At 37.8% G+C, this 14,285-nt stretch overlaps 1 protein-coding gene across 1 annotated transcript in view; it reads right to left on the bottom strand.

Moving 5' to 3' along the window:
- Positions 1–14,285, bottom strand: part of PEX7 (peroxisomal biogenesis factor 7) — a 43,555-nt gene that overhangs the window by 11,049 nt on the left and 18,221 nt on the right. Inside the window, exons 6-9 of the mRNA XM_039567938.1 lie at positions 13,403–13,509; positions 12,906–13,019; positions 9,602–9,657; positions 3,174–3,273 (exon numbers count right to left, since the gene is read on the bottom strand). Of these exons, the coding sequence (XP_039423872.1) occupies positions 3,174–3,273; positions 9,602–9,657; positions 12,906–13,019; positions 13,403–13,509 (377 nt within the window). The remainder of the gene's footprint in view (positions 1–3,173; positions 3,274–9,601; positions 9,658–12,905; positions 13,020–13,402; positions 13,510–14,285) is intronic.

Genomic DNA, 14,285 nt, shown 5'->3' with positions numbered 1-14,285 from the left:
TTCGATGAACCTAGCACTAACATTATGGTGGGGAAAAAAACCTCAAAGCAAACATCTGATTTTTAAAATTCAAAGCTTTCAAAAAACACCTACTTTACATAGAGGCAGATAATCCAAAATAGATACTAGAATATTTAATTAAGCACGAAGGAGGCTTTTTTTCATCTAGCAAATACTAGTGGGTGTCTTCACATTCCTTATGATCAGATTTCTCTCCACATGTTGCCTCCCTTAATACAAGAACCAGCCTGTCTGCATGTACCTACTCTCTGCCTGTGGGTTCTGTGCAAAGCTCAGTCAGCTCCACAGGAATGTCTTGTAATTCCTACATTACTAGCTACTTAATCACAGTATCTATTCTGAACACTTTCAGTAGTGCAGATAATTTTTTCCTTGACATGTAAAAAATACTTGAAAAATGCTGAAGTTCATTGTGCAAAGCCAAAGAAAACATAGTCTGTCTAGACAACAAAAAATATCATTAAGAATGAAAGCAAAGGTTAATGACCAGAATGGTACTTAATTTGAGTATAAATGAATAGCTTGTCCATTATAAATAAAATACCCTGCATTCTCCCTGGATCCTTCTCTTTCTCCCTCGAGGAGAGAAGCAGTTCAAATCTCAAGTCGTAACTCCTTATAAAGCACACAGTGAAAATCACAAATAATGCAAATACATGAAGAAAACAAATAATGGAGCTCATCATCAGATTGATAAAGAACAGACATAAAGGCAACCTACATGTTGGGAACAGCAGCATAAAATTTAAGCAAATAATCTGTGTCGGATGGATGCAGAAGCCAGGGAAAGACTCCAAGGGCTCATACTGGAAGCAACTATTCAGCAGGTGTTCATAGAATCATAGAATGGTTTGGGCTGGAAGGGACCTTAAAGATTATCTAGTTCTAACCCCCCTGACATGCACCCAGACACCTTTCACTAGAAGAGGTTATCCAAAGTCCCTTTCAGCCTGGCCTTGAATGCTTCCATCCACAACTCTGGGTAAGCTGTTCCAGTGTCTCATCACCCTCACAGTAAAGAATTTTTTCCTTATACCTACCTAACTCAATGATCTCTCAGTTTGAAGCCATTACCCCTTGTCCTATCACTACATGTTCTTGTAAAAAGTTCCCCTTCAGCTCTCTTGGAGGATCCCTTTAGGTACTGGAAGGCTGCTACAAGGTCTCCCTGGAGCCTTGTCTTCTCCAGGCTGAACAACCCCAACTCTCTCAGCCTGTCTTTATATGAGAGATGCTTCAGCCCTCTGATCATCTTCATGGCCTTTCTCTGGACTCATTCCAACACATCCATGTCCTATTCAGAGCTGATCAAAGTACTCAAGGTGGTGTTTCATGGGTCTTCCTTTGAAAATGGGGGTTATGTTTCCCTTGTGTTCACTCTTTAACTTAGTGAGAGTTTAATTTTATCACAGGTTTTTAAACTTCTTTTAAAAAAAACAACATTCACATTTTGCATTGCTGTGATATCCAACCCTCACAATACATTAAATCAACTCAATGGAAAAAACCAGAGGAATATCAAAGCTGTTGCAAATGCCAAACTTCTGTCTGGAACGCACATTGGCACACAGTAAATATGGATATGTACCCTAGATTTACAGATTCGTGCACTAAGTCCAACATCAGACTTGTAGAATTTCTGCGTGGAAAAAAAGATACCTGAATGCACAAATGTCCTAATGTTGATGGGTATGCACACCATCATTTTCCTTTTTTTCAACATACAAGTGCATGTGCAGCATGCACATGAATTTTCTTTCAATTCATTATCTACCATGAAGCAATGGGCTTATACTCAAAATAATCACATTCTCAATACAAAATGAAAGAAAAAAATCTTCTCTCTTCATTCAGATCAAATGCAAAACCCCTATCAGCTTCATGGAAAGCTGAGCTGGGCTCAGCACGTGCACTGCTGTGGGACTGAAGCCCTAAATGCTACGCTATGCTTGCTGCTCCCTCTGGACCCAGTGCAGACAAAATCATATCTGTGCAATCACTTGGGATGAAGTTTCCAACCCCAGCAACTGGCCTTTATGTATTCTTGCCTTGCACTGATAAAAAACAATCTGAACCTTGAAAGCTTTTTTTCAGCCTTACAAATTCCCCTATGTGGTTCACAGCACGACCTTGCGAGCAGTTATTGCAGCACCACTGAAGCAACAGAATTTAAGGAAAAACCAACCAGGTAGAAAACCCATCAAGCTATCATTTGGCTGGAATGGTTCCACATGAAGTAAGCTAAGTATTTTGCCAAACTTACACCTTTCTCCTGTGTCCTTTTACCAGCAGAAATTGCAACGGTTTTAATTTGCTTTGTCCAAACAGAATTGGAATGCAGATGTTACAATTTTTATCTGGGGTAAAAAATTCATTTTATTGTGAGTTTGAGAAGAATCTAGATACAAATTATATCTCTGGCACATTAAATAGTGCATTAGGACCAGTTAATACAATTACAGTAATTTTTGTGTGAAAACTAAAGGCTTTCTCATGTTAAAGCAAATAATTAACTTCAGTTTTTCAGAGTTTCTTGTTTGAAAAAAACACTTCGTATTACAAAAAAATTTAAAAATCCTCTGTTTACAAAATAAAAACAACTGTAGCAACAGAAGGAGAGGGGAATCCTTACAGAACTAGTACATAAATAAGTGCCACTGATAAAACAGGTTCTACTTATTCACATGAATAGCTGAGGGGTTTAAATTTCAGCCACAGATTAAGCCTCCCCTAGTCCTCCAAACAGTATGCCAAACCAGGTATAGGCATCATGTGTGACACTACCAATATTTAACTTGACAACTTAAGCAGATGGAAGAAAGCTCTGGATCTCAGCTTAGCATTCTAGACTCTTCTCTACTACTCTTCCTTCCAAAACAAAAGACTTCATTTTCCCAGAGCTCACTGTGGCTTTCAGTTATCTAATTTTACAATCTTGTCTGTCCCGCCCTCCTGTCCTACCCAGTGCAAGGAACTGCTTTACAAATAAAAATGGACCTGAAATGAGGTTTATTTAATAAGCATTCAGCCAGATTCACTTCCAGAAGCTTATTGCAATAGGGTGACTTATTCAGGGTCTGAGTCCTGCAGCCCAGCCATGACCACAGTAGCTGTAACAGGCAAGTGAAAAGTAAATTCATTCCAGCTCTTACCTGACCACGGTTGTGGAGACTTAAATCCAGACCACATGTAAATTCAGTATGATGCTCAACTGTTTCCAGCAAAGGATTAGTCTTGGAAAAGTCCCAGAATCTATAGAGAGATAAAGGAGGGAGAGAAAGAGAAGAAAAAAAAAAAAAATCAAACAAACCACAGTTAAAGTAATTGAAAGGCCATTTCAAAAATATAATGCAAGATATTGACAAATCTGTCGCTGCCAGGGTATTTAAAAAAGCAAACTCATCCACTTAGGAAACATAACAAATCATACTCCTGCAAAGCCATCTGCTGATTTGCATAAATTAAACCCCACTGGGCAAAGTCATCTTTGTGTCCTGTTGCAGAAACTGAGATCAAAGTTGGCACCAAGGAGCAGTCGTTGGGACATTATTAAAAGAGGATAAAAAATGTAGGTTAGAATACTCTTGCTATATTTCTTGATGGCTGGGGAATTTTATCCCTGAAAGATATTAGCACAATTTATGATTTTTCTCTGGTTTTGGTATCATTAACTATGTGGTCTTTATTTAAATAAAAGTTACACATTCATTTAGAGATCTCAAGTCATGCACATTCTCAAATTTGAGACTGTGTTCCTGGAAAACAGAATTTAATATTATAATTTAGTAACAAATTTGTACTACATAGATCAGCTACATTACACAGTTAATTCCACTAGTCCATATTTTTAAAGCAATTTTTGTTTTGAGCCTCGATTGATAAAAAATACTTAGAAAATAACAATTCTGAGGTCCTCTACTTCTCCCAGCTACTGTCCCAATAGATGCAGTGTCCATTCATGCAATTAACAGCAAGTATGAGAGATGTAAGAGTAGTTGGGATTAAAATATAGGTAAAAGACACCTCAGTCATGAAAAAAACAATTCAAACCCAGAACCTTCAGAGGGTAACACCCCATATGATGGCACAAAACAAAGGTTTGTTCCTCTTTCTTGTGTTGTATATACTGCTGAGAAAAGTCCACAGGCTGCACAGCACAGCACATTTTGTGGGCTGTCAGGTGTAATCAAATTTTCTACAGCCCAGATTTTCACACAGGGGTCAATTATACGCTTTACTACTTCTGTAACAATCACAGAGGTCTCTTTGCCTTGCTCTTATTGGGAAAAGTGACAATACTTAACAAGAACAGCTCGTTATCAGACCAACTACACTGGAAGTACTGTAAGTTCAAACCAATTCAGGTAAAATAGCAAACACTGGAGTTAGCAGGGTCAGTTTGTTTAATATGTAGATGCTATTTCCCTCATAAACAAGGAGAGTGGTATCAGCACAATGGCTATGCCATAGCAACAATCCTCTTAATTTTTTCCTAGTACCTGAGATCTAAAATAAACAACCTATTTTGCAGGACAGAGGAGCAAAAGACCATCTCAGCATTTTCATCCTCCTACATTTGTTTATAAGAAGGTAAGGAAACAAATTTTGCTGGTTTTAAGTGATAGTGTTAACCTTCCATACCACATTAGCTCTCTACTAGTTCTTGAAAGACAGATGCTCATAACCGAAAACTAAAGAAGATAACTTTAGATCTACATGAATAAAAACTTTAAAAAGACTTTCTGACCAATTTTAAAAACAGTAGGATGATATGGTGGTTGCATGAAGTCATGCTGTAAAAAGTCAGAACCAGTTTAGAGGTTAAGAGTACTGCAACTTAGTTAGAGTTCAACAGACTGACTGGAAGCTTTGGTATCTTTTTAAAATATATAAATAAGTACTAGTGAAAGCTCAAAAAAATGTTCAGTCTCAGGACTGAGAACCATTAATTAATTAATTAATTATGATTAATTAATGATGTTAATTAAGTAAAAAATTAATGATGGTTCTCATAACAACTTTGCAATCCAAAGTGAGAAACACTGTCTATAGCATAGCTTCCAAAACCACCATGGTGACAACACTGTTTTCTTCAGAGTCAACTTCCATCACATTCTGCAGACTGAGAGGGCAATGCAATTTTTCTAAGAAACTGTTTACCACAGCAGGATGGCTATACAGCAAAGCGAAGATGCATTCACAGCACAAATAGGTGTGCTTCCATTACTTTAGTTGTAAGTGTATCCACACAATTAGCAGCATGAACTAAAAAATGGCCCAGACAACCACATGGGCTTTTATGGTCCCTTACAGGTTGGTACAGCCTGTACAATCACAGGTGTGTCACTCAGAACTGCTACTTTTACCCATATCATGTATGAAGCCACAACTTCAGTCACATCTGCACTGATCACAGACACCCCAAAACCTATATGAGTGCATTTTCTTAAACTTTTTAACACTGGAATTGTTAAAAAGTATAACTTTTCCCTCATTTCTCTACAGTTTGTTTTACATGTATCTGACATGCAATTCATAAGCTGCACATATATTGCAAGTGGACTGCTTATTCTAAATGAGACATTATGAGAAGAGAAAAAGCCTGTTATGCTATAGATTTTGTACTTTGTACCACCCATAGCAGTGTCACGAAGACCTCTGCTCCCCTACCAAAACACTTTCACCAACCCAAATACAGTTTGTCCTGCATATGTCCTGCCTTGTCCTCACCCCCACTGTACCCTCACCAAATGCCCCTGCACCTTCCCCACTGGCTGGGAAAAAAGAGGCAGCATATCATTTCAGGTTCCAGTGTCTGTACAATGCACTGCAGCAGCCTGTTGCTGCATGATGAGGAGCTGGCAGATCAGTAAGAAGATTAGACAGGTGGTGAATTCATGCTACGTCTCTTACCTTCCTTAAGGCAGTACTTGGGGTTTCCCTCTCTTGCATGCTCATGCGTTTCCCTTAAATTTGTAGAAGCTTAGTAAATTTAGACTACAAGTTTCCTGTCAAATCTAGTTAAGTTTTCAATAGGTTCAAAAGTTACTTCAGGAAACAATTGTGTGAAAAAGCATGTATGGAAGCACGAAGAACAACTCCTCAAGTCTGTGTCCTTCTGGGTAAGAAAAATATATTTATGATAAATATTTATTCATGAAAACTTTACTACTGCTCTTAGGTTACTAGATGCCTTCAAACATAGTGTTTTTAGGTGGGTGTGAATCAGCTGTTTAGAGGCTGCTTTCCATAAAAGCCCACTCAACAACGACTAATGCTAGCTTTCACACACAACCACAGCAGGCAAAAGTCACAGTAGCATGTGGATGTAGAAAGGCAAGAACCTTTCAAGAGCAACAAAGAACTCAGTGCTAGTTTACTGCATGTGTATCACACAATTCACCACCCTGCTCCTAGTCTCTAATTCCTGTGCTGACTTGTAAAAGCTCTTCCTGCAAACTAGGAACACCACTGTCAGAGTAGAGCTTAGTGTTGGGCTACAACAAGTAGTTGGATACAGGCCAATTAGGGCAACGATGTTACTTCAGGCATTAACTGGGAACATCTGTTTCCACTAATATTCTGAAGAGATTATTTCATTACAGTTCCAGTGAAGTATCAATGTTATGAAGCAACTCGGGTATAGAAGGGCATTGGCCATTTGGGGAAAATAAGAAAAAAAGAGAGTAAATGAGCAAACACCCACCTTTTCACCTTGAAGAAAAAAAAGAGAAAAAGAATACAAGGATAATAAGAATAACTAACTGAAGTGAAACCCAGTTTATTTTATGATCAGCCCTATTCTGTAAGATTTCTTTGTGATCTAAGTTACTGAACTTAGTGATAGAGCGCTGGAGATAGTGGTTTATTTTAGAGTGTGTTGCAGAGATGATGTCCAGTATAGTACAACTTTTAACAAAAATTGCCTTTTTGCCTTAGGGACAAGCTTCTGTGAATATGATTCAAGATCTGGCCTGATACCAGCCTAATGAAGCTCTACAATTTATCAGATCTTCTGTTTAGATTTTGGTGAGCACCATCTGTGACTAATGCACCAAGATTTCTTCTTTATAGAGTCCAAAAATACAAAATGGTGATTCCAGGAAAGATGACACTGATGTTCTTCCAAACTGAATTCTGACAGAGATAACGTTTAAGAATATGCATGCAGACCTAAAGCAGTTCTGGAAATGTTACAGTACTTTGTGTATTTCCATTTTAATGATTCATTTGTGTTCAATCTGCTCTTTAATTAGCCTACATTTTTTCTGAGCTCTTCCAAAGAGTAAGGAAATGGTATAGAAAATTTGTCTGAACAAAGCATTTACCGGAAAGGGATTAAATCAAAATCATTACATCCAGGTATGTAAAAACTCAAGTTCGAATCAACATCCTTTTTTTCTCAGCTCCCAGTATGAAGCTGGCATGTGAACTAGGTTTCTTTTCAGTAGGTTGACTACAGTGCTCACATTCAATCGTTATACTATTTGCAAAGGATGAAGCTAAGTGTTGTTAACTCTGTTTTCAACCTACTACTTTTTCTTTTAGATATCCAGTTGTGATTATGTGCCAAACTAGCTGTACTACCTGAAACAAACAAAGCCCCTGTCTCTTACATGGCAGTTTGGTAATCTGAGCTAAGATTTGCAGCTGTTTGGTTGAACTATAAACCAGTGAACCATAAAGCTTCTGTAACATTTAAGATTACAGAGTGCTGACAGTAAAGAATTGCTCCAAAACTATGCTCTGTTCTGTTACCTACTATAAACTAATCCTTGCAGGTAATTCTGAGCTTCAAACAGACACACTGAAAAATATAAAGGAACAATATCATAACTAAACTGCTATTAAAATAACACTGCAATGAATCTGTTTTTAAAGGACTGCCATACCATGCTATTCTCTGAACCAAAAACCCCCTATCAAACGGGGCTAAAAAGTCACAGGCCTTGAGTAGATTCAACAAGATCCATAATTAATGTCATGTGCTGGAATCCCAACTTCTCCTCCAGCTTTTATGTATTTATCAAGGACTTTTATGTTTAAATTTAAATGTATGTGGATGTGTGTATATACTCATGTCCACACATCCACGTGTGTGTGGTGTACATGCATGTGCATACATGACAGGATGTCTGCATGTATGTGCATGTGGAGTGTATGGTGCATCCAGTAAAATGACAGTACAGGATATGTGATGGAGGTACAACATACTCTTTAAGAGGTGTTCCCAAATTCTTATGGTAACAGTTTTCCTCCATTATACAGAATATTTTGCTTGTGACACCTTTTCCAAAGACTTCCACCTGGCCTTCTCTGTTGTTTGTTCACTCGTAACAAACCTAACAGTTTTAGAAAACTGTCAAAAATCTTTATTTCATCTCTTCAATTCTGCTAGTCCTAGTCATGACAAGTAAATATTTGGACAGAAGAATAATGCCTAGAGTGAATTTTGTGAAGAAGTCCTCAAGCTCTGCATTTATAGACACAACACTTTGTGACCTAGTAGCTCTCTCCATCTTTACTGACAATTTCCACATACAAAAATGTCAGAGCTGAAACTGCACTAGATTTCAGTACTGCATGAAGCACATTAGAGCCAAACCTGAAGGATATATAGACAGTGCCAAAAAGGGGAAGAGCATGACAACACAATCAAGTCACTCCAATGCTTACTGGGTTAACTTCATAATGCAACTTTATATGATGTTATGGCAGAAGACTGGATAGATTTATGATTTAGCAACACATACAGGCACTGAGAATTAGCAAGATTTCCCTTTGGAAACAGAACCTCTCTAGGTCTGGTGTCAGACCAATTAGGACACAACCAGAAGTGATATTTACTTGAGATGATTTGGACAAGTGGGATAACTTTGCAGTCATTTATAGAGGCAAGAGGGCTTCTCTCATTTCTTGATGTACTGCCTACTACATTCAGTCCATGTAGAAAATTAAAATGTAGATGAAAGAATGTGATTGAGGTATTCAGAAATACTTCACAGTGCTTTGACTTATGACATTTTCTATCTTGGAGAAATCCCAGTATCAAATCAAACTTCTTTAGGATTTCCAATTAGCTTTAAAACAACTGTACTGTAAGACCCTCAGCAGTATCAGATATACTGAGCAGCCAGGGGAACTTGCAGAAATACTGTCTAAAGAGCTTCAGCATGCACACTGCGAAACACTACTGAAGCTTTCTCAGACACTGGTAGGACAAAAACTATGTTCATAAAACGTCTAAACAAAAATGTGTCACAGAAACATATGAGTTCACCTAACTATATTAAGAGGGTATTACCTTCTTATCAGACATTACCACAGCTGGATACAACTACGTTCAGTAGAGTGATGTGAAAAGGATTGCAGAAAGCATTTGACACAGCAGATATTGCTCAGCAGAGTGACTGAGCTGGTCTTTAAGTGAAGGGCCCATGCATTTTCAACATAGCTTATGAAGCATCTGACAGCAACATTAACTGAAATCCAGTATGTCCACTCTGGAACTGTTTTCTACTGCAAGCCACATTAAACAGATCATCTTTCTGTTTTTATCCAGTTAGAGAAAATACTGTACCTTACAGTAAAATCATAGGAGCAAGAGGCCAATATGGTTGCATGGAATGGTGAAAACTGCAAGAAAACAAAACAACTTTCAAAGTTAAAACTTTGTGAACATATATAGACTTACTGTAAGTAGCAAGTTATCAAAGTTTAACTATTTTAATGGTCTTTGTTGGTACCACATCATGCCGCAATAAAACAGACTATATCAATATATTTCTCCCCCATGCTTCTAATTACAAGGAATCATAGAATTAATAATCAGAAGGAATGTTCTATGGGATCCTGGTTTGCTTAGATTTCATTACAGCAGTGCCAAATAACTCTGCTGTAAAGTTAAGAAGTTCTGGAACAGTCACATAAACAGTCATTCAATTCTGCTTTTGGCTAACAGGCTGAGTTTCATCTCATTATATAAATCAAGTTTCAAAACAGCTATGTGACCAGTTAATTATTTTCAGAGAGACAAAATCTGTGCCGTACTGCAGAGAACGTAAGATATATTGCCATCATCAATTCTATATCCTACCATTTTGAAATTATTTATACAAATGGGAAAATTGGAGACAAGTGGAAAAACTGAAGGCAATATAACATCATTTCATGATTTCCCCCTCTCCTACGGGGCATTTTACAGGACAGACTCTTCCATGGACTCTTGCAGACTGGTCTAAGAACTGCAGCAAGAAGGATGCAGTTACGCAAAAATTGTTCATCTCAGCTCTAGCTTTTTGGCAACACTCAGTTTCCAAATATTTTAAAATCTGTATTTTTCAGCAGGAAATACAACAAGCCACTGACACAACCTGAGTTTGAAATGCAGGTCCCCCACACCATGGTTCATCGGTAAGTCTTCCTGCAAGACTTCTAATATCATTCACAGAAACTATGAAGTCAAAAGTTAAGTCTGGGCTATTGCCACAACTGCCCAAGTTGCCAAGAGAGCAATGTATGTTGATGGCTGCTGAAATCTGCTGACAGAGTTCTCTTTACTATAGCAGAATTGAGGGATGTGCATGCTGGAACTTGAACCTCTTCAGATTTCCTGCAATTTTTTCTGAGGGAAAAAAAGCCCAAAACAAAATGGGTTCTGCAGCTCAGAAAAATGAATACTAGAGGGGAAGAAGTCTGATGGGCAACAAAAAACAATGGTACACTTTCCATAAGCCCCCTTTGCATGTCCACATAGTTTAAGATAAAGCAAAACCATCCTGCCAAAGCTTTGTCATTAACCTTAAGTATCCTAGAAACTTATCCAAGAAAACTCTATCAAAATACTTAGCAGAGTGCTACACATGCAAGTTGAAAAAAACTCGCATGTCTTTCTTTTACAAAAGAAAATTCTGTTCCATTTAGCTGTAAGATACTACAGTTTTATCACCTGAACAGCTGTATACAGGCAGAAGATAACCACCATATCATCCATCCTGACCTCCAACAGATCATTTATCCAAATACCTTCACAGGTAAACTAAAAAACCGTAACTATGTTTCAGTGTAAGATATTGAAGCCAGCTAAGAATGTGAGGATCAAATGCACAACATGAAAATCTCCTGAAAAGGACTCCAGATGACCTCATGTGCTGATAATGCTCTGCACTGCAGTGAAAGACCATAAGAAATCTGCAGGAATCCTGACAGTATTGTTTGTATTGGGTAGAATTCCTTGCTAGTCTCAGATCTGACAGTCAACACGAGCCCTGAACAAGTGAGCAGAATACAAAAGACAGGCAACCCAAGAGTGTGATTTCATGGTTGGTTTAAGCTAATTTCAGAGTGCACTGCTCCAAAATTTGTGGCTTCCAGTTTCTTTTCCACTTCAAATTGTGTGCTCCTGCCCCCCTCCTTGTGTCAAGGCTTGCAGTTGTGTGGTTGAGCAACAAACTGAAACAGCTTAGTGATCCAGACAGAAACTAGTCACTTTTAGGGACAGGGCTTTCAGTCAGAGCCATCAGCTGCAGCTTTATAATCATCCTGTCGGCATGCAGGGGAAGGAATATCAGTAGGGGCAGCTGCCTCTATTGAGGCAGCATCCAGATCTCTCTCTCAATTCAGTGTGACTGGTGAGTGATACCACCCAAGTGTAGATATGCTGCATCACCTCGAAGTGCTGGTCCACACTGTCATATCTTATGTTCTCAGGGACCATGTCTGTCTTGAAACACAAGCAGTGAAAGCCTGGTAAGATGGAATAGAAGTCATGTACTCTCAGATACGTCTCCTTTGCACATGGATGCATCTTCGGCTATGAAAAATATTTCACAGAACCGAATTAGAGAACGGTCATGCAGGAGTTAAATTAGAAAAAAAGACTCAGCATCAACCACCAGTGGGGAGAGCACGAAGAGGTAGCTGGGATAAGGAGGAGCAGGAGCTTCTCAGGTTGTCTGACCACGAACAGGATTTCAGGATTTGTGATACAGAACTACTACTTGAGTCACACCCTTTTATGAAAATTTACAACTAAGCACAATAACTTCTAAGTACGTTAGAAACACATCAAGGCCATGTGAAGCAAAATACCAAGCCAGGATAACTTTTTTCTGCCAGTTCAGACTTCCCAGAAAATATTAATAAACATACCTGTTCCTGAAAGGCTTTAAAAGGATTAGATATTATCTCCTTTTTCAGGAGATTTTGATAGTGGTGCATTTGACTCTCACATTCTTTGCTGGTTTCAGTATCTTACACTGAAACATAGTTATAGTTTTTGAGTTTACCTAAAAAGATTTTTGGATACATATTTTCATATAACATGAAAAAAATGTCATTGTGCATCTAGAACAAATTCTTATTGGTGGGTGTTCTAGTTGTACACAGATCCAGTACAGTCACCTGTAGCCTTTCATGTGTAAAGTTTCAAAACCTCTTTAAACACATTAATATTTTTTTTGTATACCAAAAAGTACGTATTCACAATGAGTTCTATACCTTGTCTTCTGTAAATATTGACCCCTTGTGTGGAAAGACAAAGGAACAGCATCATTTAAAAATGAGTAAGGGGAAGAGTTTTCTCCTTCTCATATTTCCCATATAACTTAGCTGAAGTACACGTTCTAACACTCTCTCAAGCCCTCTAACACTCTTCGTGTAAATACACTGACTTTGAAAATGTCATTTACTGTAAAATCCCAGTAATCTACTAAACATCAAGATGTTTTACAGTGCTAAACTGAAAGTTTTCAAGAACAGCCACTGTGACGTCTAAAATCCTGTTGGTTTTTTCCTAGTAATTAGATAATATAAAGTATTACTGGTTTCCAGAAAATTTGTGTAACAATTCAGTGATGGGCAATGGGAAATAAAGTACAACTTACCTTTACTCTTCTGATAGCATAGGTATGACCAAGCAAGACGAACACTGGTTGCCGGATGTTCCTCAAATCCCAGCCTTTCAAGCTACAGTCAACTGCACCAGTTACCAGCAAGTTCTGATGATTTGATGAAACCCAGACATATCATGACAATTTAATTGTTGGATAAAAAAGTTAGATAAATCAAAAAATACAGATGAATAAATCATAAATGAAGTGATGTCCTCAGTGTGCAAATTAAAGAGCACACAGAAACACAAACTGGTTTTCCTCTATTAACTACTCTGCCCGTACACAAAAGAGTAAGCAAAATCTCTGATCTGCTTGGGCTGACCATCTGTTAGAACAAAGCTCTTCTGGAAATGTAATAGGGAATGAGAGCAACAAAGCAACTATACATATTTTCATAAAGAGAAGATGCAATAATGTTGCAGTAAAACCCCTTGCTATTTAATGAGAGTGGTTCAATTAGCAAAACAGTGGGATGAATGGTTTTATACCTCATCATATTTGCACCAGTCACAGCTCAACACCTCAGCCTGGTGGGCTGGTATCACAAGCTTGACTCCTGGGGTTTTCACATCCCAAATTCTTAAAGTCTGGTCACCTGAAACAAAGAGAAATTGATTCAATGTTGTTGCATCAGTTTTGGGATTTAGTTAATCCATTAGTACTCAGCAGACAAGTGTTTCTTAGCTGTATGAAATACAAATGGTTGCATGCCAAATAAAGCAAGCAGATTATAGACACATTATAAAGTTGGATTGATGCAAGAAAAAGTATTTGAACTTACTACTGCTCTTTCATTAGAGAAAAAACCCCACAACTTCATTTTATTACTAACACTTCCACTATTTTTTAAACTCAGATTTGAGTACAAGGAAATAGGGTAACAGACTTAAATAACATTTAATTAAACTAGGAGCTTAAGGTCCATTTAAAAATGAACTTAGAAGATCAGAATAATGAGAAAGCTTTCTTTTCAAGCATCTGAGAGGTACCACCTAGCCAAATGCTTTTGGCACAAAGAAAAGTGAACAGTACTTGATATACAAGTTGTTTCAAAATTCCTTCAATGAAAGGAAAATTTAAGATGTATCACCTATATTTATTATGTACAAAGTCTGCAATTACTCTCATTTGTTGAAATATTGGAAGATGGAGTAATTCTACTGTAACTGTTACAGATATGAAAGGCAACATGTGCTTTAACCTTGGAGCACACACACACACAAAGAGCAATGAATGCAGTCCAGCTTAACTTAAGAGCTGTTAAGAGCTGTTAATCACCTGTGTCTCTCTCTCTACCTCCAGCCATAAATTTTCTTCTACCTCTAAAGATCTTTAGGATTTGTATACACCCTTCTTACAAATTCAGTTCCT

Source organism: Corvus cornix, chromosome 3 (assembly GCF_000738735.6).
Source record: "Corvus cornix cornix isolate S_Up_H32 chromosome 3, ASM73873v5, whole genome shotgun sequence".
NCBI classification, from domain to species: domain Eukaryota; kingdom Metazoa; phylum Chordata; class Aves; order Passeriformes; family Corvidae; genus Corvus; species Corvus cornix.
The sequence above is the reverse complement of the archived record's forward strand: the minus strand, read 5'-3'. Positions and strand labels throughout refer to the sequence as shown.